Raw genomic sequence first — 24,576 nt, 5'->3', positions numbered from 1 at the left:
GGTGGGAAGGGGAAAAAAAAAATAACCACTGAGCCAGCCCAATCGGCTGGAGAGGCTTGTGTGTGCTTGCCCTTTCCTCATGACGTAGTGTCCTGAGCCTCTCTCCCCGCTTCTCCCTCCTCTTTTCCCCTCCCTCCTTCCAACGCCCCCCCCCCCCCCCTTCCCCTCGCATCCTTGGAAGCAACAATTAAGCAGCTCTGGGATAAAACACACTGCCTGCAGGAGCACGGGGGCATTGCTTCAAGAGATGGCAAGGCAGGCAGCTGCACCCCTCCTTCCCGGAGTCCTCCTCCTCTTCTCCATCCTCCCGGCTACTCAGCAAGGAGGTAAGGAAAGAAAAGGCTCCTTCCCCCTTAGCCCCGGCCCGTGCTTTCCCCCTGCTTGCGGGGACCCTCCACGAGGGCCACGGATCGGCCGCTGCCCCCCTTGCAGCCCCCCGGGCAGCCCCACGCCTGCCGCGGCTGTATGTCCCCGAGCAGGGACAGGCAACCCCCCTGCCCTGCCTTGGGGACGTCCTCGAGGGTGGGAGGGCAGTCCCCAGGGTGCCACCACCCCGGGGGGTTCTTTGCCCCCCAGCCGCATGTACCGTGCCCGGGTGGGGGGGAATGTCACCAAGGAGGGTGACACCGGGCAGCCCGGGACTGGCACCGCTTGCATGAAGCACTTGTCAGGGGGAGGCTATGAGGTGCCGCATCCTGGCGAGAGGCTCGGGGACATGCAGGACTCTAGGGGCTTGGGGATATGAGAGGCTCAGGGACACGCAAAGCTTGAGGACACAAGAGGGTCAGGGCCATGAGAAGCTCAGGGACACAAGGGGCTTGGGGACATGCAGGCAGAGCACATGCAGCTGGGGGTAGCTGCCAAGCTGCCATGGGGAACATAAGTGTGAGGGGCCAGGGGACCTGACACCTGTCACCCCCTCTCTGCGGTGGCGGTGTGAGCTGGAGGGGCAGTGGGGGGGGGTGTGCGTCCCGCAGTCAATGTGTGCAAGCTGCTGCGCAGTGTGTGGCCGAGACACAGCCTGCTGGGCTGGTGCAGCTGCAGAGCAGCTCGACCCACCCAAATCGCTCTGGGTGCCTGGGGTGGCCCCTGTACCATCCTCCCTGCACTGATGTCACCATTGTCAGGTCCATCCACCAGTGCATGGCACAGGTCATGGCTCACTGGCGGGCAGTGACAGGGGCTGTGTCACACCCCAGCACATGCACATGCAGCAAACTCGCTGCTGGGGCGGGGAGGCAAAAGCCAGCACAGTTGTGCACATCCCACGGCACCGCGTGACAAAGCTGGAGCCGCCAGCGCAGCAGGTGCCTGCCCACCAGACGGCTTGCGTCTTGTGGTCAGGACATGAGCATGCACAGAGGTGGGGAGAGCAGCTCTGAGAACAGATTTATGGCCTGCTGCACTGGCCAAACAGGGCAAGGGTCTGCGAGATGGGGACAGCATGGTCAGGGATGGGACAGCCACCTCCAGAGAGCCAGGCAGTGCTCGCCCTGTGTCATGCCATGGAGGGTGTGTGATGGGCAGAGCTACCATCAGTGATGGGGTTGGTGCCAGAGCTGTTGTGTGAGGCTTGTCAGCCAGAGAGGACCAAGGACCAGAGGAGGGGAGGGGGCAGGACCCTGTGGACAGGGGAGGGCAGTGCCAGGGCTGCGTGTGGCATCAGGCAGCTTCAGGCTGGGCTACTCCTTGCCCAGGGCAGAGCCCTTAGGGCTCTGCAGCCAGCAGCTCCATCTGCCAGTGCCCTGCGGCTCCCTGCTCTGTCCTGCTGTGGTGGGCTCCAATGACCCTTACCATGGGCTGGTCTGACCCTGGCTGTGCAGGCAGTGTGACCTCAGAGTGGTGCCAGGCCAGGCAGCTGCCTGTAAAGCCAAGCTGCTGTTCAGTGCCTGATCTTGGGTAGCTACAGCTCAGGGTCAAGGTGCTTGGTGGGATGCATCTTAGTCCTGGGCACTCTCCATCTCAGGCAGTGATGTTCTCTGTTGGCTTCCTGAACCACGGTGGCTTTGCTCCCCAGCTCTCAAGCAGTGGCCAGCTGGGACAGTCTCATGAGGACTTTGGGCTCTGGGCGAGATCCTGCAGCAGTTTTTGAGCAGTTTGGGACTGGCGGCCCCACTCCATTCCCTGGCTCAGTCTCCAGGGGTGTTTGCTGGTTTGGGAAGCAGCTCACAGAGGAGGTGGCCCTGGCCCTGGAAATGCTCCCAGTGCTGATGGGGACACCAGAAAATGCTTCCCCAATGGAGAAATGACTAGTATCTCTTCAGCCTGATGTACTGCATGGCGTTGGGTGGGCTGAGCCATGCTCCTTGCCCTGCCAACCCTCGGGGACTGAGATGGGACAGAGGCACAGCCAGGGGCACAGTGTGTGTGGGATGCCAAGGTGCCGTGGGGTGCACCCAGCCTGGAGAGGGCTCAGGGCAGCATCCTCCGGCACCTGCTGCCAGTGCAGCTGCAAACCAGCCTGGCAGGAAGGGGACCCTTGAGACATCCCAGGGTCGAGGGGGAAAAAGGACCCCTGCACACACAGACTGTCCCCCTGAGAGCAGTGTCAAGGGGCTGAGCCCCAGACTTGCAGCAGTTGGCAGTAGTCGGTAAGCTCCCAGCAGCAAGTCAGGATCATCCCATGCTGCTCAGCAGAGTTGTACTGGGCACTGTGGGGATGTGCATGGCTGGATCCAGGCTGCTGCCTGGGAAAGCTGCTGTGTGTTTCTAAGTGCAGCATGTCCCCGCATTTGTAGTGGGACATCTGTCCCTCAGTGCTTCCATCCATCCCTCAGTGCTTCCTGTGCTGGAGCACAGGGAATCCTGCAGGAGCGACACTCCCAGGGGGAACAAGAGGGACACAGGTCCCAGCCCTGCAGGCTCTGGGACCACAGCAGGCAGCTTGAGTGGGTGCAAAGAGGCTGGCACCAGGTGTGCTGGCATCCCAGCCTGGGTACCATGAAGACCCTCTGAGGACACCCAGAGTCCCCTGTGTGCCCCAGGGCCAGTAGTGCCAGTTGTGGGGCTGGGATGGCATCTCCCCTTCCCAGCTGAGTACCTCCCCAAGGCACTGGCCTGCTGGGGTTGCTCCCTCTGCAAACAACTTGCAGGGTGCAGCTTGTCCGCCAGCACTCAGAGATGAAAGCTGAATGCTTGAGGGGGCTGGAGAGGAGCCAGGCTCTCGACAGCAGCCCCTCCTGCTTCCCCCTGAGCTGCTACCAGAGAGCTCGGGCTGGGATGCAACACAGCTTCAAAGTTGCTTGGAGACTGCTGTTTCCAGAACTGATTCTCCCAAGAAAGAAAAACACCAGTGGTGTGAGGGAAGAGGGGAAATATCTGTGGTGGTTACATAATAAACCTCCTCCAGGAGTGGTTGCCCACAAAGTGCAGGGAGGATGGTGAGGTACAAGGTTTGGCTGCCTGGTGAGGGTGTGAGCTCATGTCCTGCAGTGGATTCTCCAGCCTGGTCTTGGTCTTGAAAGCTGTCGAATAGAGAAAACATGTATTTCTAGCTTGTAAAGGAAGCTGCAAGCAGTGGTGTAGGTAGAAATGATGCTGATGATGCAAACAGTGGTCAATCTGAAACAGCACAGGTAGTGCAGACAGAACAGTGCAGAGTGACCTGTGGTACAGAGCTATGTGAAAAAAAGTCTAGTTCCTATAAACACCGGATCCTATTCCACACCAGAACCTGAGTATCTCCAAGTGCCAAACTCTACCACAGCTGGCACACCCTACCACATATGGGTTGCAAATTCTCCTGCCTCTGGCTTGAGAAGACATCCCCAGGGGGAGTGCTGGGGTGCTGAGGGCCAGCCCTGTGCTCTGCAGTCTTACAGCCCAGGAGAAAAGCTGGGAGACAGGAGAAACCCCCCTTCCTGGAGTCCTGCAGGCTTGGAGCAGGGACAGAGGCAGCACAGAGCTCCTTCAGTGCTGAGAGGCTCGTGGCTCAGTTTCCCCTTCCCTGATGTGCCAAAGGAATGCGAGATGGAAAGGCTGAAGGGGGTATGCCTCACCGGGTAGCAGAGCGGAGCTAGGCTATGGGCTCCGGCCCCAAGGAAGGAGAGGGCTGGGTGATGAATGATGAGGCTGAGGAAGGATAGGGACTGGCTGGAGAGCAATGGCCACAGCCCAGTGTGACCTCAGGGAGGCCGTGGTGGCTGCTATCAGCACCTGAGCTGCGGTGGTGCTGCCGATGGGTGGGACTGGTGGTGCTGGGGTGAATTTGGCTGCTGGTCCTCAGTTGGAGAGCAGAGCAGGTCAGAGAGCCCTGTGCCCCCTGGCAGTGCCCACACCGGGGAGCAGACCCCAAGCTGAGATACGGGCACTCCGTCCCCACTGGGATGAGTCCGGCTTTGCCAGCACCACAGCAGTTTGTAAAAGAGCTTCAAGGGAAGTCCAGAGCTGGCCATGTTTGGCAGCAGAGCTGGTCAGGGAGAGTGGCAAGGGAGGGAACAGCCTCCTGCAATGCTCCTGAGAGAAAACCTCACCTCCCCAGAGCCGCATGGCATCCGCAGCCCAGCCATCCCGCTGCCCCCAGCCATCCCGGCTCCTGCCAGGACTTGCTGATCGCCTCTGCCTCCTGATCTGGGCATGGAGATGGTTGATGAACCAGCACATCCCCTGTGATCCTCCAAAAGGTGCAGATGAGCACAGCACCTTGGCCCTGGGATGGTGTTTGAGGGATGCCGAGGGAGGGGGAAGTAACAGTGGCACCACAGTGGGAGCCCCCTGCCAGGGTCTACAGTGTCCAGGAGGGTGACAACAATGAAGGGCAGCTGTGGCTGCAGGCATATGTCACCTGGAGTGTCACTTGGACCTTTCTAGGGTCCCCACACAGCCCAGGAAGGCTAAAAGCCATTGTGCCTTGCCCCAGCTTCCCCAGAGGTCTCTGCCAGGCAGCACTGGCACAGCAGGACAGAGGGATAGGGGACCTCAGCCTGGGTCCCCAGTTGCCTGGTGTCACCCCAGCACTAGGGACCTGGCCTGGCTAAGCACAGCAGGGACCCTCCTGCTTGGTGGGGGAAAGTCACTGGCCCCAGGCATGGGGTTCCTAGCCGGATCCTGGCCATCCTGCCGGCTCTCGCTCCCAGCGGCAGTGGGGCATCCCCTCCCAGCAGGGTGGGTTGGGGAGGGCAGGCGATATGTGGACGCTTGCTCAGAGTTTGTTTGGAAACAGGCAAGAAGTTGGGATTTGTGTTTCCAAGCTGGGGGTGGTGGGGTGGGTGTGGGGTGGGTGTGGGAATGTGTGGGGAAAATGAGCTGCTCCATAAACCCCTGGCTGGCAGCCGGGCTGGGCTGTGCTGTGCCAGAGGGGTGAGCTGGCTGGCCTGAGCGATGACCGAGCACGTGTCCCCTCCACTGCAGGGGATATCAGCTGCTCCAGGGACGGATTCGACCTCCAGCCCCAACAAGGCCCTGGGAGGTGTTTTTTTGGGGCACAGGGCTGAGCCCCACTCTTTGGCATCACTGGGGCATATGGGGGCTGTGTGATGTGTCCCGGCACAGATCCTCTGCCGATGGGTTTGTGGGTGTGTGTCCTGCCAATGCATGTGTCCCAACTTCTCCTGTGCACGCAGAGCCAGACATCCCCCTTGTATGTGTCCTGACACACGTGTGGGTGCATCCTAGCACTGAGTCTCTGTGCGGCTGGGCTGGGGGTCCGTCACAGGTGCCCTGGGTGGTGGGGGACACAGGTGAGCAGGGCTGAGGGGACAGCCTCATCCCTGGCATGTTGCAGTGGGCAAATGTCGGGGTGAAGCAGGGTGCTAAGGAGCACAGCAAGAGGGGACTCCAGAGTTTGCACCACATCTGAGATGGAGATGTGCAGCACAATGTGCCCCCCTCCCTGGCATGCCAGCTCTGCCACCTGTCTGGCACCTGCCTGCACTGGCTGCCCTGCTCAGTCCCAGGGCACCACACAGGCTGTGACGGTGTGGCCAGGGCTGTGCCACTGCACGCACCCAGCTCTTGGGGGTGTGCTGGGTCCCCCAACCCTCACTGAGGTGCTAAGCCTCAGAGCAGGGCAGCAGGTTCTCAGGTCCCAGCCATGTCACCACAGGGTCCCCAGTGCCTGTCCACCCTGAACTCCATCCCCTCTGCCCAGAGCAGGCAGGAGAGCTGGGTGCAGCTTGCCTTGGGGTTGCTGGCCATGGCAGTGCTGCACTTGCCTCTGGCAACCCCCAAATCTACCTGCCAGCCTCACTGCAAGCACTGCCAGCTGTCCTGCAAATCCCACTGCAAACCCCATGGCAACTCCCCCAGTGTCAAAAACATGCTCCAGCGGGAATCGGAGCATCCCTCTGCCTTGCAGCCTCCTTGTGCTGCCAACCCTCCTGTAAGCTGCCACCCCATCCATAGCCCTGATGGAGCAGGGGCGACCACCGAGGAGATGGCTGCCTGGTGGTCTGCAGAAGACACACCTTTGCCAGGGTCCAAATGAGCCAAAAAACATTGCTGTGGTGTCTGAGCATGAGCTCCAGATGTCCTGGAAATTGGTGGGATCTGGGCAGTTAGCTTTGCAGAGATGGGCAGAGGCATGCAGGTGGTTGGGTGTCAGCACTGTCCTCCCAGTCCAACAGCAGTCCTGCTGGCCTGATCTGGCTCTTCCAGCTGGCAGCTCAGCAGGTAAGGCAAGGCAGGGCAGGCAGCGTGGGCATGGGGCAGCCACAGCCAAGCATGCTCAGGATTGACTGGGACCAGTGAGGGCTGTGGGCATGAACTGGGACAGCCTCACCCTGTCATGCATGACCATGCCTGGACCTGTCCCTCCAGAGCCATGTGAAGCTGGAGGTGATGGAGATGGCACTGGTGGTACAGGACAGGTTTTGGGAAGCAGAGCTGGACACCAGCTAGCCTCACTCCATACCACCCCTGTGTCCCTCTGTCCCATGCAGGACCAAGTCCTGCTGACATCTCCACCAAGATGTCCTCTCCGGCTCCCAGTTGGGGCACCTCTAAGCCCCGTCACCACTATCATACTGGGGAAACTGTGGTGTGCAAGAAAAGGCAGGAACCTGCCTTTGAGCCCTGCCCAGGGCTCTGCATCCCACCCCCACCTGCAGAGAGCAGCTCCCTATCCCAGGGAACGTTCCCCCACCCTGACCTGCTGGATAGACTTGGATCCCTGGGGAGATTTTAATGATTATTGTCTCTTCTTGCAGGGGTCCCTGGTGCTATCCCTGGAGGGGGAGTGCCAGGAGCAGGCTTTTTCCCAGGTAAAGGGGTCCAGGCAGTGTTGGGGGGACATCACCTGGCTTGCGGGGATGGGGCAGATGCCTGGGTGGTCCCTGGGTGCCTCTGAGCCAGCATGGAGGGCTGGGGACCTGCCAGCCAGGATCAGGGGCCATGGGGACACACTGTTTGGCTGCTCAGCCCTGGGTGGCTGCACTAATGCCAGCCTCATGGCATGGGGACAGAACTGGTGGCAGTGCCAGGCTTACACTGGGTGTCACTAGCCCAGGGCTGGCACCTACACCTTTCCCAGCCCTGGCCATGGGAGGTGCTCAGAGGTCACAGCCTGTCCCCGATGTTTCAGCCAAAAGCTTGGGGGCATCCTGGGGCGGGGAGGTGCCCCATCCCCTTGTGACCCTCTCTGCCTCCCCATGGACCCCTGGGAGCCTGGCGTGGGTGGATGGGTGGTGGGTGCTCACGGGGATGGGTGCTAAGACTGTGCTGTTGCTTGCAGGTGCTGGGGTTGGAGGTTTGGGAGCAGGTGAGTGCTGATACCCCTTTGCCCAAGGTGTGCAAGGACGGGGAGGGGGGCAGCACCCCCTGAAGAGCTGCCTTGTGGTGAGCAGGGGGTCTGCCACGAGGCTGGCCCCATCTTGCGGGATGCTCAGAGGAAGGGTGGCTCTGACCCCTCTCCACATGTTCTCCCTTAGGACTTGGGGCTGGAGGAAAACCTCTCAAACCAGGTAAAAAGCCTTTCCTTGGTGCTCTTGCCATCTCTGGCCATGCCAGTGGACAGGATATTTCCTGACCCCTGTTGCCCTCATGTTTCTCCCACACGGCCAAGGGGACCCCACCACCACTTTCTGCACTGCCTGGCCACACTAACCCCTGCCAAGCCCCCATAGCCACAGGGGAGCCTTCCTCCCTCATGCCCTGCTTTGGCGCACTCCCTTCTCCCCTTCAGCCCCCACAGACTTCCCTTTTGGGGTGCTTGCTGCCTGCAAACCTGTGCCAAAGCTCCTCAGGACGATGTAAAGCCAGGCAACACTCACTCAGCCCCACTGGGAGCCCATGTCTGTGGGAAGCTGGCAGCACCTCTGCCTGCCTGTGTTCGTGGCTGAGCAGCTTTTGCTGGGGCTCCTGCAGCCGACGCTGGGGTTTGTCTGGCCTAGAAATGAGGGGGTGAGAGGGGCCGTCACCGGGAGAGAGACGAGATGCTTAGCAGGAGGATGCACAGCCCAAGGGCACTGAGCCTGGGGCATGGTGGGGAGGTGCTGGGGCAGCAGGGACTGAATGTACAGGGGGGCAAATCTGATACCAACAGAGATGCCTCATGCCTACCAAGGCCCAGGGACAGATGCTCTTTTAGGTGGAGACCAGGGTCTCCCCTCCCTGCCCAGCCCAGGGGTACCCGCGGCGCCCCAGGGTAGGGGCATGCTGCATCCCCCCGGCCCCCCGAGCCGGCTTGTCTGCGCGGCGGGAGCGCCAGCCCGAGGCGGGGGCCGGCAACCTCCGTTTACTCAGATTTCAGCTCGTGGAAAGAAAAACAAGGCCCTTTATTTCGGCATAATTAAAACCAACCGCGGCGCGGCTGTGAAGCCCCAGCCGGAGCAGTGTCTGTGCCCCGAGCCAAAGGCACTGGAATTTGCGCCTGGAGGGAGCCAGGACTGATTAGCCCCAGATGTTGGAAGGCAGCGCTGGCCCGAGCCAGAGGGGCTCATTCCTCAGCCATAAACATTTCGGCTAGTCCCCTCGTGGCCAGGCAGGGTGGGGGGATGGGTGAGGCAGAAAGGGATGGGATGGGGGACCTGGATGCTGGCACTGGATGCTGGCAGGCATGTTTGTCACCCTTCCCGGTGCCCAGCCCGGAGGCATGCTCCTGTCCCAGGGGGACCTGGTGCAACAGGATGCTCCTGCTCGTCTGGCCCTGGCTGTCCCCCCCACCGTACCTCATCCCACTTCTCTTTCCAGGGGTCGGAGGCCTCGGGGGACTCGGCCCACTTGGCCTGCAGCCAGGTGAGCACAGACCACTGGCTGCCCATGCTCTGGGCTGTCCCCAGGGTGATGTCCCCAGAGAAATACCTTGGGGACAGCATGTGGCTTGTCTCCATTGGGTGCTCTTTGTAGCCTGCCTGGTGGGTCCCATCTGGGCTGGGCACCCTTCCCAGACCCGAGGGACTGGCAGCTGCCAACAGGAAGCCCTGTGGTCTCCCAGCATCATGGCATCAACTGTGGCTGGGTGACCCCAACCAGCAATAGGCAAGGAGGGACCTGGGGTCCCCGCGGGGTCTGCAAGCAGAGGGACAGTGCCTGCACAAGCTGGCCAGCCTGCCACGTGAACCAGTTGGCAGGGACCTGGGAGTCTGCAGCAGCTGATGACACCACAGGGTGCCCTGGGTGGTGCTAGCACAGCTGGTGATGGGTAGGATGTGGATCAGAGCAGGTATTTGAGGGGATGCAGGGAGAAGCTGGTGCAGGACAGGGCAGTGCCTGCTAACCCCTGCCTTGCCCAGCTCAACGCCAGCCCTGGCACTGCTGTGCAGCCCCCCATGGCTCACCATTCCCTGCACCCACTATGGCCGGCATGGAGGGCAGGTTACCTTCTTGCCAGCTGCTTTTTGGGGATGCTCATGCTGGTTATTCTTCCCACAGGTGCTGCGGGTCTCTTTCCTGGAGGTGCCTTTCCTGGGGGCGTCTTCCCAGGCGCTGCCTCTGCTGCTGCGCTCAAGGCTGCTGCAAAAGCTGGTGAGTGCTGGGGGTGTCTGATGCAATGCTGGGCCAGGCAACACTGGGGCTCGGGCAGCCCCCAGGGACTCCTGGTGTTCCCTGGAAGCCTGGTTTAGGAGAGCTTTCCCCATGGAACTGGGGGGCTGTAAGTGGGAGGGTCTGCTTTTGTGGGGATCCCCACCAATTTGGAGGGACCCTAGCACATCTTGGTGTGCCAGGAAAATGACATTGGCCAAACCTGAGCCCTCAGGAGCAGAGGGCACTGAGCTGCCTGGTCTCTGTGCCCAGGTCTGGGGGACTTATCCCTGGTACTGCCTCAGGGTGTCCCCTTTGCCCCCAAGAGCTGCCCTGAGCTTGTCCCTTCCTTTGGCATCACTCCGGCCACCCATAGCCCAGCAGTGGCATCTCACACTGGTGCACTCCTCTTCCCAATGCCTCCAGGTGCTGGCATTGGTGGCGTGGGTGGAGTTGGTGGTCCTGGTGGCCTCGGGGTCTCCACAGGTAGGAAATACCCCTTGTCCAGCATAGCCAGTCCTGGGGCAGACTTGTCCCCATGCCTGCCAGGGTGGGCAGGAGCCGGTGCCTGGGGCTCAGGGGTCTCTGCTGCCTGCAGGTGCAGTGGTACCGGGCGGGGTGCAGCCCGGGGTTGGTGCAGCAGGGAAACCCCCCAAAGTACCAGGTAGGTGCACGGCCCCAAAGCTGGGGCCAGGGCGGGGAATGGCTCTGGCTGCGTGCTCATCCCTGTCTTTCTCTTGCCTGGCAGGTGCTGGGATTCCTGGAGCTTTCCCAGGTGGCGTGCTCCCTGGTGCAGGTGAGCTGGGGGTCCCCACCCCACTGGCAGCACCTCGACCTCTGAGGGTGTCCTCAACTGGTGCCAGCACCCCGGTTTGAGTTGGTAGCCTTGTGGCCAGCTGCACCCTGGGCATTATAACACCACTCCTGCCTGCCCTGCCCACACAGGCAGAGCACCCTGTCCTGCAGAAGGCTGCAAGCAGCCCCATGCTGCCTGCCTGCCTAACGCCCTGCCTGCCCCATCACTGCTGCACCCTGCAGTTTCCAAACCCTTTCCCTGGGGCCATAGTGACATTTCCACCATGCCAAAGGCAGGGGGACCCGGCATCTCTAGGGGCCTTATGCCAAGCTCCACGGGAGCAGGCGGCATCAGCTCTGGGAGAGGAGCTGGCACAGACCACCGGGGCTGGCTTGCCCAGCCAAAGGCAGCATGGGAAGGAGGGGGAGGAGGTGGCAGAGGGGGGAGAGGAATTCCTCACTGCAAAGTAATTTGGGGGAGGAAAACTTGTGAAAAAAAGATGTTTCGACATCGTCAGAAGGAGAAGTGTGTTGCTGGTCAGGAATGTCTTTTCCGTGTCTGAAAACATGTGAGTTATAATGAAAGACATTTGTAAAAAGTAAAAAAAAAAAAAAACCCCAAACAAAAAAACCCCACCCCAAACTCAAAAACCCAACCCAAATGACTGCAAGGCCAAAGCACTGCCTGTTGCCCCTGGAGGGTCAGGGCTCAGCGGACAGGACCCTCCCACTCCCCAAAGAGCCCCAGCATGCACGAAGCAGTGCACATCACTGGGGCAGAGAGCAATGCCTGGGCTTGGCTATACCATGGCATGGGCTGGTGCTTTGTGGTCACGAGTGGGACTCACTCATGGGTGCCATATACCCTGCAGGCACCTTGAGCTCCTGTGTCGGCAGCCTGCCCCCTGCCTTGTAAAGCACAGGCAGTCCCAGGAGCAAACCCTTCTCCAGCAGCTCTGCCCGGGGAGTGCGGGGAGGCTGGCATAGGGGGGACCCAGCAAGCCCCTGGGGGATGAGGGTACCTTGTCCCAGGGTACAAGGGTTAGTGCTGAGCCAGAGATGGGTGACAAGGGTTTGGGAGCTGGGTGCAGGGGGCTTGGGTACCAGCAACCCCACAACGTCCCACTGTGCTCACCTGGCCTCTCCGGTCTCTGCTGCAGGTGTCCGCTTCCCTGGTGTAGGGGTGCTGCCTGGAGTACCCACAGGTGCTGGAGTCAAGCCAAAAGGTCCAGGTAGGTCCCCTCGATCGCCTGGAGACACTGGGGTGGAGGGCACATGCAGGACTGGCTCCAGCTCTGCCCTCATCCCCATCCTGCTGGGGCTGGCCCCAGCCCATCCTTTGGGGTTGCAGCCCCACAGGGCACATGGGTGAGCAAAGCTGACCTCCAGCTGAGCCCATGCAGCCCACTCAGATTAGTTTGGACCCCAGAAACCAGCCTTGGCTCATGTGGGTGCCTTTGTGTTTCTGCCTAGGAGCAGGAGCCTTCGCAGGAATCCCTGGTGAGTGTCCTGTCTCTCTCGCCCGTCCTTCTCTTCCTTTCCAAGCCTGTTCATCACAGCCATGGCCTCCACACACCAGAAGATGCCTCAGGGCTTCCCAAGCCACCTGCTGTCCTCTCCCGGGGTGCCCTGGGGCGCTCCCCTCTCGCAAGGACTGGTGGCAGCCTGGGTGCGGGCTCCAGGTGAGAGTCTGCTGTTGGCTTTGCAGGACTGGGAGGTTTTGGAGGTCAGCAGCCTGGTGTCCCTCTGGGGTATCCCATCAAAGCTCCTAAGCTCCCAGGTAAGCTGCCACAGCCAACGGGGCTAGGGGTGAAGGACCCCCAGCAATGCCAGGAGATGGACCTGCTGTTCCCCAGGGCTAAGACGTGGTGCCCCCGGGTCCCCTGGACCTGGCAGTGCCGGTGCTTGCCCTGGGACCACAGGACAGGGCAAGGGACACTGGGCAGGTGTGTTCAGCAGCAGCCCTGCCTATCGCAGCCCCGTGGGCAGCTGCCTGGATGCTGCTGCTGGCCTTGCCCCCAGCCTGTGAGGATGATGCTATGCCTCTCTCCAGCTGTTGTAAGGTAGGAAAGAGTGTGTTCTGGGGACATGCTTTGGGCCAGGCCACCCCAGGCTGTCCCTGCCAGCTCCACCTGGCATGAGGCACAGCCCTTGCAGGGACTGTTTGCTTTCTGTGGCTCCAGAAGTTGTGCCAGGCATTGCTGGGCATTCACCTGGGCCAAAAGTCCTGGCTCAGGGAGGTCTAGCCAAGGCTACCAACAGCAGGCAGGCAGTGGGGATGAAGATCCAGACAGGTGTCTCTCCCCACTGCCTGCCCAGGGAAGCCTGGGGGTGCTCAGCACCCTTTCCTAGGCTGGGCTGCTCCAGGGACATCCATCTCCCAGCCCTGTGCTGGATGCCAGCTCTGCCCATTCCCCAGCCAGCCGTGCCCACACAGGGACAGTGCCAGGATGGACAGTGCCAGGCAGCCAGAACCGGGTGCTGTGCCCTCCAAGGGCCATGCTGCCAGCTTGCTGGTCCCAAGAGCATTCCCAAAGAGGAGGGCAGCCAGGTCTGGGCAGGGGCCTCCATCTCACACTCCTGGGGTGCTGGGAAGTGATTAGATCCACGAGTATTTTCCCACTTGCCAAAACAAATTGCTGCAGGCAGAAAAGCCTTGGCAGTGGGAGCCCACCCCCAGGGAGCAGGTCCCATGCCGTCATGGGCGCTGGCCCCAGCAGCTCTGCTGGCTTCCCCCTGCCGGGGCCCGTGGCCACAAATGACAGCAGAAATGCTTGGCCCACATCAGCTTCCTCCCGTGGAGGCAGAGTTGCACTCATTAGGGCGACTCGGCCCTGCTGCCATCGGATACTGTCTGGCCTCCCTGCTGCAGCCCAACCCCAGACTGCCTTTCATGGGGTGCCTGGTGCGGAGAGCAAACTGCCGGCACATGGCATGGCTGTGCCTGGCTTCATCCCGTGGCGGCCCCACCAGTGGCCTGCAGCCCGGACAGGACGCTGCTGCTGGCTGACCCACTTTATGGGGAACCTTCGTTAAATAAATCCCTTGGCCAGGGAGCACCATCGGTACGTTACAGCTCTTGTGGGGAACAGCAGGACAGTGGTATCTCCAGCTGTGGTTTCAGCTGCTGGGTGCTTCCTGGCACCCTGGTTCTTCCCAGGGTGCTGGGAGATGGCAGTTTGTCACCTCTGAGGGCTTGGAGCTGGCAGTGCGGGGACATACTGGGCTGGCTTTGATGCTGTGGATGGACCCAGGGGCTGTCACACAGTCCTGCATCCTCTGCACTGTAGCCACAGTAAGACTGGGCTGAGAGGGGACGAGGGGACAGCAGGGAAAATAACATTTTCAGGAAAGTCTCCTTTTTGGATGATTTGCTCCAAATGCCCCAGCCATCTCCTGCTCTGTGCTCAGGAGGTGGCCCTGGGGCCACAGCCTGAAGCTGTGGCTGAAATCAGGGTCCCACCCAATGCCATGGGGATGGGGACTGCTCCCCACTGCCTGGCTGTGCTGGGTGGCATCAGTCTGTGTGAAGCCCTTTCCACGCCAGCCAGTGCCCCCATCAGCCCTGAGCCCCTCCAGGAGTGCTGGTGGCATCCTGTGCCAGCGCAGGATGGTGGCACAGCCCTGGGGCGGAGGCTGCTCTCTCCTCCATCTGGAGCTGCTGGGGAGCTGGGCTTGGACTTGGCAGAACCCTTGGAGACCCAAGGGCTTGGCTTTTGACCCCTGGAGTCACCTCCACAGTGTCACCCAGTGCTGAGCTCTTCTGCAGCTTTGGGGTGAGCAAGGAGCTGATGAGGTGCTGCAACAAGGGGGGGTCCCCAAGGCAGGGGATACCCAGCACAGTTCAAGGCTACTGCAGCCTGGAAAGCCCCCATCTTCCAGCAATGCTGCGCTGGCGTGGGACATGGTGGGTCAGGCCGGCAGGGTGAAGGGAAATCTGGTCCCCACGTGCTGGCTGGTGGGTGGGGATAGTGTCCCGTGCCCAAAGAGATGCTTTGCCATGAGCAATCCCGTCCTGGCCACAGGCAGTTGCATCCCTGCCCTGCGTGCAACCCCCTCCAGTGGGAGGGCTTGCTCTACGTGCTGCTCAAGCTGTCCCCATCGGGGATGTGGCAGCCCATCACTCCTCCTCATACTACTGCCAGCAGTGATGGGAGCTCGATGCTGCTGGCTCCCAAGTGCATGGTCCCCGCCGTGTCACGAGCATCTCCATGTTGTCCTGAGTGGTGGGATCCTGCTCTTTCACAAGGAGACATTTATTTCCCTGGCTGCGATGTTCCCACTTGTAATCCCTCCTCATCCCTTCGTGCAGACCTCCTAATGAGGTCACGTTTCAGCAGAGGCTCCCAAGCCCTGATTCCAATTAAAACCTTTAATTTGGAGCTGGCGATGGTGCAGACAGCTGGGTACAGCTCTTGCCGCAGGGCTCCCAGGGGACCCCCTGCTGAAGCAGGGTCACGAGAGGCTGCTGCAAAACTGGCTTTGGGCACCACAGCCCTCGGCACGGGGCTGGGAGTGTGTAGCTCTTTATGGAGACGCTGCTTCCGAGGTGATGGAGAAGAGCACCCCCTGGCTTGGCTCCATCATGGGGGTTTGTATCTGGGAGCATTTACTATCCCAACGGAAGGAGCCTTGAGGGCTGGTGCTGCACAGACAGCTGGCAGAGAGGGGCTACACCGCAGGGCAGAGGGGGCACAGCCACCGGCAGCCAAGTGCTAACCCGCCACCTTCTCTCCTCTCCAGGTGGCTATGGATTGCCCTACAGCACTGGTAAGCTGCCCTACGGTGAGTGCTTGTAGCCCTTGCTCCGCGGTTGTAGCTCCTCATGGCTCTGCTGACTGCTGCCGTGTATGAGGGGCATCCCGCTCCTAGGGTGAGGTGGTCCCTCAGGGATGCCTGTGATGCCTGTGGACCCGGCTGGGAGCAATCGGCTCTCCTGGCACCCTGCGCCAGGGGGCTGGGAGCTGTTAACCTGCAGGCATGCTGTGGCACCAGCAGCAGCTGGCTGGCTGGCTGGCTTTCTGCTGGGACATGTCCTGAGCTGTGGCCAACTCCAGGCAGGGATGTTTGAACTGGCATCTCAACTAGGGGGGAGCTGGCATCCCCCTCCACACCTCTTGATGCCAGAGACAGAGGAGATCCTTTTGGGCTGAGAGTGGCTCCATCTGCCTCATCCCCCTGCCTCAGGCCAGTGCCTGACCTGTCTTTGCCTTTCTGTTTGTGATTGCAGGCTTCGGGCCCGGCGGGATAGGAGCTGGCATCGGGGCAGGAGGAAAGGCAGGGTACCCCACTGGAACAGGTACGCTCCCAGGGTGGAGACTGGCACAGGCGTGGCGGGGGGACTGAGCACCATTGGTCACTTTGCCAGTCCTTGGATGGGATGTTGGGCACTGCCCAGCTGTCTGGTGGCCCAGGGTGGCCGTGTCACCCCAGGGACAGCCTGGAGGGGGCATCACCTCCTAAAGGAAAGGGGGTGGATGCTGACAGGAGGGGCCAGGCCCCAGGGTCCCGGTGGGATGGGGGAGCTGAGGTGGGAACGGTCTCAGGACCTCAGTGGCTGCCCATATCCCTCCCCAGGAGTCGGAGCACAGGCAGCAGCAGCAAAAGCAGCAGCGAAGTATGGTAAGTCACCCTCCGTGGGCACACCCATCCCCCATCTCTCCAGAAGGGCATCTGCTCCCTCCCTCCCTCCCAGGCTGTGGGGATGCTGCTCGTGTCCCCGCATCACCGAACTGATGGTTATGATTTCCACTGCTGCAGGAGCCGGTGTCCTACCTGGGGCTGGCATCCCGGGAGTCGGTGGAGTGGTACCTGGTGTCGGTGTGGTCCCAGGAGCTGGAGGTGAGGTGACAGCAGGGCTTGACCCTTGACCCTGGGGATGAGGGAGGGTCATCTCCCCCTTCCCACACCTCTGACTCTCTACCACTACCCTGGCAGTTGGAGGGCCAGCAGCAGCAGCAGCAGCGGCAAAGGCAGCAGCAAAGGCAGGAGCGTTTGGTGAGTTCCCTGCTGTCTCAGATACATGCTGCAGCTGCCTGAGGGGCCAAGCTTGCTTTCAGGGCACGGAAGAGCTGTACATTGGTGCTGGGGCTGCACAGCTTCGCCACCTGCCCCTCCACCCTCTGCCCCATCTCCTGGGCTGCTGTCCCAGTCCCAGCCCTCAGCCCCAGCATCATCAGCTACTTGCTGGAGCCTGGGGCAATGGAAAGCCACTCTTCTGGAAGGCAGCAAGGTGCAAAACCTCTCCAGGGCTGCAGAGAGGCTTTAACCCCTTGGGGGCAGCTTCCAGCAGCCTGTTGGGAGATCAAAAGCCTGGTTTGCAAAAAGCAGTTTTTTCAGTGATGTCTGTGGGGCTGGCTGGGCCACCTTGCAATGCAGCAGCCTGACACGGGGGCAGTACATCCCCATCGTGCATGGTTTCTCCATAAGAGATGTGATTTTTCTGTGCTGGGCTCTGGCAGGGAGTCCAGGGAAATGGCCTCTGTGACGACCCATCATTTGTTAGTGGAGGGATGCACTTGGTGATGCAGACCTTGCATTTGCTGCTCCCCTCATGGGCTGTTTTGCAGGAGAAAAACAAGTAGCAAATAACCACTCATTGGAGCATCAAAAGGAAATGTGTCAGTCCCAGGAGCAGCTGGGATTTACAACCATGGCCTTGTGAGACCTTGGGGTCCTCAAGCTCCTGGGTGACTGGGTGGGCTCCAGACCCCTGGGTTGGGTGTAGGGAGCTGAGAAGCCCAATCCTGGGCACATCCCAGGTCCCCTGCACAGCTGGTTTGGGAGGTGTGGGGAGCCCACCTCAAAGCCAGATGCCTGGGAGCCTGCCATGACACCAGGGGAGACCATGTCCTCACCAGTGGCATGGGGTGTTCTGGGGTGTGTGTCTCACTGCTCTGCTTCCCTCCAGGACCAGGGGTGGTGCCTGGGGTTGGCGGTGTCCCAGGCCTCATACCCGGCGTTGGCGGTGTCCCCGGCTTGGTGCCTGGTGTTGGAGGTGTCCCCGGGGTGGCAGGTAACTGTTCCCAGGAGCCCTGTCCCCACTGCCTGGCTTTGCAACAGGCACAGGGACTGGTGGCTGAGGGTCTGTCTCTCCCTTGTCCATAGGAGTCGGGACGCCGGCAGCAGCGGCAGCAGCAGCAAAGGCAGCTAAGTACGGTATGTGCTGTGCTCAGGGAGCTCCCAAACAGCTCCCCGGGGACCCTTGCTGACCCTCTCCACCCGTGGCACCCAGGGTGCCCCAGGCAGGCGGGTGTCGCCTGGGGATCACTCCTGATGGCTCATTATGGGGAGGTATCTGGGGACTGGGTGCACCCAGCCCAGCTCCCAGCTGCTGCACCCAGGCTTGGCTTCACCCCCAGAGCAGTACCTTCTCCCTCCATGGGGTTTTTGCAGGCTGCTTCATGGAGGTGAATGGACGAGACCAAACTTGTGTCTTGGGACTTTGTCTGAATTCTTGGGTTTTGTATGAAATCCCTTTTCCTGGCAGCACACGTGACCCAGGGTCTGGTACTTGCACGCTCAGCCTCGCTGCCCAAGTGGGCAGAGATCCCTGGCAGAGGGACCCCTGCCCAGGGTCACTGCCTTCCAAAAACCTGGTGGGATCCACGAAGTGCATCTGACTTGGGTCTAGCAAGACCCAGATGCCCAGCAGGCATAACCACACCCAAGGGAGCTCCAGTATCCAGCAGAGTGAGGGATGTGGCCAAGCAGCAACGAAGCTGGGAGCCCTGGCACAGAGAGGAGGAAGGGCCCTGAGGCTCCATACAGGGCTGGAGGATCCATGTGCTGCTCCAAAAGGCAGTGCCAGAGGTTACATGCCAGGTTCCAGGCATGTATGATGATATTGCATCAATACTGCAGAGGCTTGGGAGTCCCCTGGGAGCAGCCATGCTTGATGGCTACTTTCCTTCGGGGGCTAAGCTGTTGCCGGCCATTTCTTCTATTTCTCTTATACATCATGTATAAAAAACCCCCACTACGTGCCCAGGAAAGGATGGGATTTAGGGAGAAACTTGGCAGTGACAAGTTAATGAGTGTGTGCTCTGTGCTGGGGTGCCAGGCACCTGCTGAGCAGGAGGCCATGAGGACAATGCGTCTGGCACTCAGCCCTTCCAAAAGTGACCTGATGCTTGTCCCTGTGGCAATAACAAGTGCCAGCAGGTCAAGGCTGTCACTTCCTGGGCAGCTTCCCAGTCTGGCCAGTACCCAGGGCACTCAGCTGTTCCAGGCAGCTACTGGAGACCATCAGCCATTTCTTCTCTATGGCCTGTCTGGCTGCAAGGCTTGATGTCCCCATGATAAGGACCATCTGGAGCCCTCTGTGATGATGAGGATCATCATGGTCCACTGTGCTGGTGACTTCCCAGCCTCTCTCTTACAACAGCAGATTTCCCATCCTTGCTGGGGCCTTTTGGGAGACGTGGGACCAGTCCCTCCCTTGCACCGCTGTGCATCTCTCCTGTGATGAGGTGGTGGGGTGCTCTTCTCACCATGCCATGGTGACAAGAGCAGACTATGATGAGGTCTCACCTTTCAGCTGTTGCTGTGACGAGATCTAACTTCTTCCCTCTTGTTGCCTGCAGGAGCTGGTGTAGGTGTCCCTGGCATCGGTGGTGTCCCTGGTGTTCCTGGCATCCCTGGTGTCCCCGGTGTGCCTGGTGTACCTGGTGTGCCTGGTGTGGCTGGGGTTCCTGGCGTGGTGCCTGGTGTTGGAGGTGAGTGGATAGGCTGGCATGAGCCGATGGGGTGGTCGTGGCCTCGCCGCTCCCCTGACTCTCTTCCTTCTGTCCCCATAGTGGGTGGCCCAGAAGCAGCTGCGGCGAAGGCTGCAGCAAAAGCCGCAGCGTACGGTGAGTCACTGTCATCCTTTCCCAGGGAGGGATGCTTGCAGGGTGCAGGGCACTGCTGGCTCTGTGGATGGCGGGGTGGTCAGCAGGGCCCCTGCCTACAGAGCCTGCCTGCTTGGCCACATCCCTGAACCTCCCTGTAGGTGCAGGGCGTGTGCCCGGTGTCGGTGTGCCCGGTGTCGGTGTGCCTGGAGTTGGCGTGCCCGGAGTTGGTGTGCCTGGTGTCGGCGTGCCTGGTCTGGTGCCTGGAGTCGGAGGCATACCAGGTGAGATGGTGTCTAAGGGATGCTTGGGATGTCCCCAGATGTGCTGATTGAAGGGTACTGACATGGCCATCATGGTCCATCACTGCCCCTCATGCGCTCCCTCTCCCACAGGTGTCGGAGGTCCAGCAGCTGCTGCTGCTGCCAAAGCAGCCGCCAAAGCAGCCAAGTACGGTAAGCCAGGGTCTCTCCGGGTTATCCCATATGTCCTGCCTCCTACTGCCTCCTCACCCCAGGCTGCTCCCCTTGCCAGGGATGAGGCCCGGCACTGCATGGGATCCCGGTGGGCTGGGGCGAGGGGTGAGCTCTCCGCAGGGCTCTATGTGGAGTGAGGCCCTGGCTGTGTCAGGGGGTGCTCTCCAGAGAGCTGGTCTGCATGGAGAATCCTAAGTTCACTCTCCATATAACTTCTCATACATTACTCCATCTACCCTCCCATAGAAGACCCACCCATCCCATCGCCAAATGGTTACATCAATATCCATCGGTCCACTCAGCTGTCCATCCATCCATACCTGAATCCATCCATCCATCTCACCATCCACCCATCCATCCACTCACCTATCCACTCCACATCCAGCCAGCCACCCCAGCATCCATCCACCTCATTGTTTATCCATCCATCCATCCCATCCATCCCATCCTATCCATCCACCCACCCCAGCCTGCCATGCCTTTTCAGGAGGCTCCTTCCACCATCTCTCTTCCTGAGCTGAAGCCCAAATCCTTCCCTCTCTCCTTGCAGGAGCAGGTGGCCTGGCTCCCGGCGTGGGTGGCCTGGCTCCCGGCGTGGGTGGCCTGGCTCCTGGTGTAGGTGGCCTGGCACCTGGAGTGGGTGGCCTGGCACCTGGTGTTGGAGGTGTCCCAGGTGAGGAGGAGGAGGAAGGTGGGTGGTGGTGGCAGGCTGGCTGGGGCAGGGGCAGATCTGGTGCAGGACAAGCATGAGGAGGATCTTGGTGGTCTCCAGTAACTCATGGCCATCCCTTGGGGAATGCAGACAAGGTGGGAGGGATGGGGTCTGTCCAGCGCTGCTGGAGAGGACCCACCGAGAAACACTGAACCCCTCTTGCTGTGTCTGTTCAGGGGTCGGAGGTCCAGCCGCAGCAGCAAAAGCAGCAGCAAAGGCAGCCAAATTTGGTGAGTTGGCCAGAGAAGCCCGTTGCTCACGGCTCAGCCCACAGCAGGCAGCTCTACCTGCCCAGTAGGCATCTGGGGTCTCCCTGTGAGCCCTGCTGTGGCACAGACTGGTCCAGGGGGAGCTGGGGGCCTTCAGTGGTGGGCACTCCACAACAGACAGATCATGCCACAGGAGTATGAACATCACACAGGGATCACCCCCATGCTGCCTCACACCCTCTCTCCACAGGTGCTGGTGTTGGAGGGGTGCCAGGTGGGGTGCCTGGTGTTGCTGGAGTGCCAGGAGTGACGCCTGGTGTTGGTGTTGTGCCCGGGCTGGTGCCGGGTGTGGGGGTACCCGGCACTGGCATCCTCCCTGGGGCAGGTAGGTGCTTCATCACACCCTAGTCGGGGACCTGCTTGGGGACAGCAATCGCTGGGGATGCTAAAAGTCACCAAGCTATGTGGAGGGATGCAGGTGGGATGGGGGGTAGTGGCACATGGAAGGGGTGCAGGGGTGACTGTCCTAACCGTGGTGTCCCCATTTGCTTTGCAGGCATCCCCCAAGTAGGAGTGCAGCCTGGTGCTAAACCTCCCAAATTTGGTACGTAGCTCTGTCATGCTGCCCCATGTCCATGTGGGTAGTCACTGGCCATCTTCCTCATGTGGCTGTTGGGGTGCTGGCCTTGCTTCATGTCCCCTGTGTGCCCCCTGGTGCCCTGGTGGAGGGTGGGCCAAGTGTGGGAGGTGGCGTGTTGTCACCCATGGGTGCAAAGTACCACCAGGGCCCCCTCCTGTGGACTTGCTGAGGACATTTTTCTCCCACTGTGCATTCCCTGCAGCAATGCATCGTGCAGGGGGGTGAGTCCCCTCTGGGTCTCCTTGGTCTGGGTGATGTGAGATGGATGCCAGCGACACCCAGGATGGGTGTCAGGGCCACCCCAGCTGGTTGAGAACTGGCTGAGGGTGCCCCAAGCTGTTGGTGCCAGGCTGCGGGGGGACGGGGGTTAATGGGCTCTCTCTGGCAGGTGTTCCCGGGGCTGGAGTCCCAGGAGTCGGCGGCATCCCAGGTAGGTGCTGGTGGGAGCTGAGCCCAGGCAGTGGGGATGTGCAGGCAGAGGGATGCTCTGCCAAAGCTGGGGGGAGTGAGGCTGCCCGAGGAAGGACAGCCACATGTGGCGCTGGGTGAGGAGTAGATCACAGATCTATAGATGATGCTGCCCGTCCTCACTGGTGCTCACCCAGGATCCCCCTCATAGGTGGCCTTGGAGTCGGTGGGCTTGGAGCTGGTGGCCTTGGAGTCGGTGGGCTCGGTGCTGGTGAGTGATGCTGGCCCTTAGCATCAGGACTTCCAAGGGCTGGGGTGCAGGGAGCGGAGTGGCAGTAGCATGCTAGCAGAGTGCCAAAAAGGAGAGAGGATGTAGGGGATGCAGGGTTGCTTTTGTCTGCTCCAGTGGCGGCGCAGTCCCACCCCACACTGTCACTGTGCCCTGTGCCCCATCTTGTGTCCGCTGCCTGCCCTGCTCCCGGGGTATGATCAGAAAGGAATGCCATCACCCAGCAGGTACTGAGGGCCATAGCACCAGCATTGCCCATGCCATGGGGACAGGGCACGGTACTGTACATTGTCCCCAACATGTGGAGATGCTGGTTCCTGCCTGGGGACCCTCTGGGCTCATAGCAGAGTCTGGCTGCAGCCCACGGGGCAGCGAGCCCCAATGGGGTCTGCACTGATGCCCCTCTCTGACACAGGGATCTTGTATCCAGGAGCTGTTGGGAAACCTCCCAAGCCAGGTAAGGAGCAGGGGCTGTTCTGGCTGGGGATCTGGAGCGGTGACCCCCATCCCTGTCCCCAAACTGCCTGTCCTTATCAGGGCTCTCCCATTCCACAGGTTTTGGTGCTGGGGGGCTGCAGCCAGGTTTGGGGCTGGGGTGGAAGCATGTCCCTTACCATGCTGTGCTCATCCCCGCTTGCTGTCCCCACTCTGCTGCCGTCCCCTGCTGGGCACGACACTGTCCGGGAGGGCACCCTGAAGCCAGACGGGTGCCATGGTGCAGACAGGGGCTTTTGCAGGAGCTGTCCCTGCAGTGAGGAAGGGTCCTCAGCCAGAATGTCCCCAGCTAGGCAGGGCTAGGGTAGCACTGCTGTCACAGGCTGTCACTGGCTGTTGCTTTTTCCCCAGGAGCTGGAGTTCCCGGCTTCGGCGTATCACCGATATTTCCAGGTACCATACCCAGCTCGGCACCTTGGCACACACCTGGGGCGCATCTTGCTCCCTGGCTGATTCACGGAGACATGCACAGCCCATGGAACATGGGGACATGGCCGTGGCCTGGGGGGGGACCCAGGGAGCTGATCCGGGGGTGCTTGGCTGGGGGTTGCGGGGCAGAGCAATGTGGGTCCCGGCTGAGTGCTGAGGGCTTTGCTCTCCTTTCAGGTGGGGTCGCTGGCCAGCTGGGATTCGGTGGTGAGTGTCCATCCCCCAAGTCGGGCATTTTTTGGGGTGGGGGATGCATATCTCCCCAGCACCCAGCAGCCAAGTGGGGTGGGGGTCCCACTCACCCTGCTCTGCCTCCCCCCTACAGGGAAGCCCCCCAAGCCCTTCGGAGGAGCTCTTGGTGCCCTGGGCTTTAGAGGTAAGTGCTGCCGCCTAGTGACTCCCACCTCCTGGGGCCGGCTCCTGCACCCCGCCCCCCACCGAGAGGTTCGGGGGGTGCAGGGGGGGGCTCACCCTGTGCATCCCCCCCAGGTGGCGTGGGCTGCGCACAAGGGAAGTACTGCGGGAGGAAGCGGAAGTAACCACTCACCATCACTGATGACCTCATGAACTTTGGTGCTACTGCATGGTCCAGAATGTACATCCCAAGCAAAGCTGAGACACCCCCCCTCCCCAAAACCCTGGACCCCCGCTCCCATCGCGGGGCCATTCCCGGTCCCACATTCCCAGGAGGGACCCCGTGCCTCTGGCAGCACCTGTCCCCCTGCCAGCCCCTCTGTCCCGGCAGGGAGTGCGGAATAAACTGCGGGGAGCAGCTGTCCCCCTTGGTGCTATCGCTCCCTGCGGGATTTGGGAGGGTCGTGGGGTGTCACAGCCCCCGCCCCCCCCCAGCCCCAGAGTTGACCCCACAGGGGGAGGGGGCAGGATGAGGCGTACCTCACATTGGAGGGAGGGAGGGAAGGGGGTCCCAGCGGCAGGGAGGGATGTCCCCATCGGCCTGGCCTCCCCCCACCCCAGCCAGTCCCCACACTCCCCCCGGCCTGGGGGGGGCGCAGGCAGGAGGGGCTCTGTCCTGTCATGTTACTCACTTTGCTATAACTGGGTAGGACGCCCTATACGGAGGGACTCGCTTCCAACAGACTAATAAAGGACAAGTTTTTAAAGGACTCTGGCTCTCTTCTGTGTCCCTGACCCCTCTGTGGTGGTGGCAGTGACAGGTGACCCAGGCCAGTGGGTGGCACTGCCCCATGTCCTGTGCCCATGGGTCTGCCTGAGCCTGGGGATGCCCTGGGTCCTTGGTCCAGGGATGTGGTGTGGCCCACTGCATGGTCACAGCCCTGGGACACAGTGGGTGGGCGAGGGGACAGCTTGGGGACCCAGGAGAAGGTCTGTGCCCTGTCCCATGGTGATGGCCTGGGGGTAAGGGGGACAGCCATG

General features: G+C 61.2%; 1 protein-coding gene across 19 annotated transcripts; it reads left to right on the top strand.

Moving 5' to 3' along the window:
- Positions 1-151: 151 nt before the first annotated feature.
- ELN (elastin) lies at positions 152-24,306 on the top strand. 19 transcript variants are annotated; one of them, XM_055699949.1, is made up of 35 exons: positions 152-326; positions 7,146-7,199; positions 7,670-7,696; positions 7,866-7,898; positions 9,127-9,171; positions 9,808-9,900; positions 10,324-10,383; positions 10,496-10,561; positions 10,646-10,693; positions 11,853-11,924; positions 12,166-12,192; positions 12,401-12,472; positions 15,436-15,477; positions 15,923-15,991; positions 16,270-16,314; positions 16,453-16,533; positions 16,630-16,689; positions 17,603-17,707; positions 17,800-17,850; positions 19,278-19,409; positions 19,491-19,544; positions 19,685-19,807; positions 19,919-19,978; positions 20,550-20,672; positions 20,888-20,941; positions 21,171-21,305; positions 21,477-21,524; positions 21,949-21,990; positions 22,180-22,239; positions 22,673-22,714; positions 22,795-22,839; positions 23,104-23,145; positions 23,359-23,388; positions 23,507-23,557; positions 23,671-24,306. In XM_055699949.1, exons 1-35 carry the CDS (start codon positions 248-250, stop codon positions 23,718-23,720), a joined length of 2,220 nt encoding a protein of 739 aa, XP_055555924.1. In that variant the 5' UTR covers positions 152-247; the 3' UTR covers positions 23,721-24,306. The 19 variants fall into 19 exon arrangements, 18 of the variants coding, with proteins under 18 accessions (XP_055555924.1, XP_055555967.1, XP_055555930.1 ...); XM_055699955.1 differs by having other exon boundaries at positions 166-326; positions 15,436-15,462; XM_027805943.2 differs by having other exon boundaries at positions 166-326; positions 22,813-22,839.
- Positions 24,307-24,576: the final 270 nt, after the last annotated feature.

This window comes from Falco cherrug, chromosome 1 (genome assembly GCF_023634085.1).
Source record: "Falco cherrug isolate bFalChe1 chromosome 1, bFalChe1.pri, whole genome shotgun sequence".
Taxonomy (NCBI): Eukaryota; Metazoa; Chordata; class Aves; order Falconiformes; family Falconidae; genus Falco; species Falco cherrug.
Note: the sequence above shows the minus strand (reverse complement) of the source record. Positions and strands in the feature narration are given on the sequence as shown.

Bases quoted from the DNA above. Each gene is read 5' to 3' on its own strand.
- ELN (XM_055699949.1), top strand. From the start codon at position 248: ATGGCAAGGCAGGCAGCTGCACCCCTCCTTCCCGGAGTCCTCCTCCTC. The intron at 12,473-15,435 runs GTAAGCTGCCAC...TCTCCTCTCCAG, and splicing joins CAAAGCTCCTAAGCTCCCAG to GTGGCTATGGATTGCCCTAC. The intron at 16,534-16,629 runs GTGAGGTGACAG...CTACCCTGGCAG, and splicing joins TGTGGTCCCAGGAGCTGGAG to TTGGAGGGCCAGCAGCAGCA.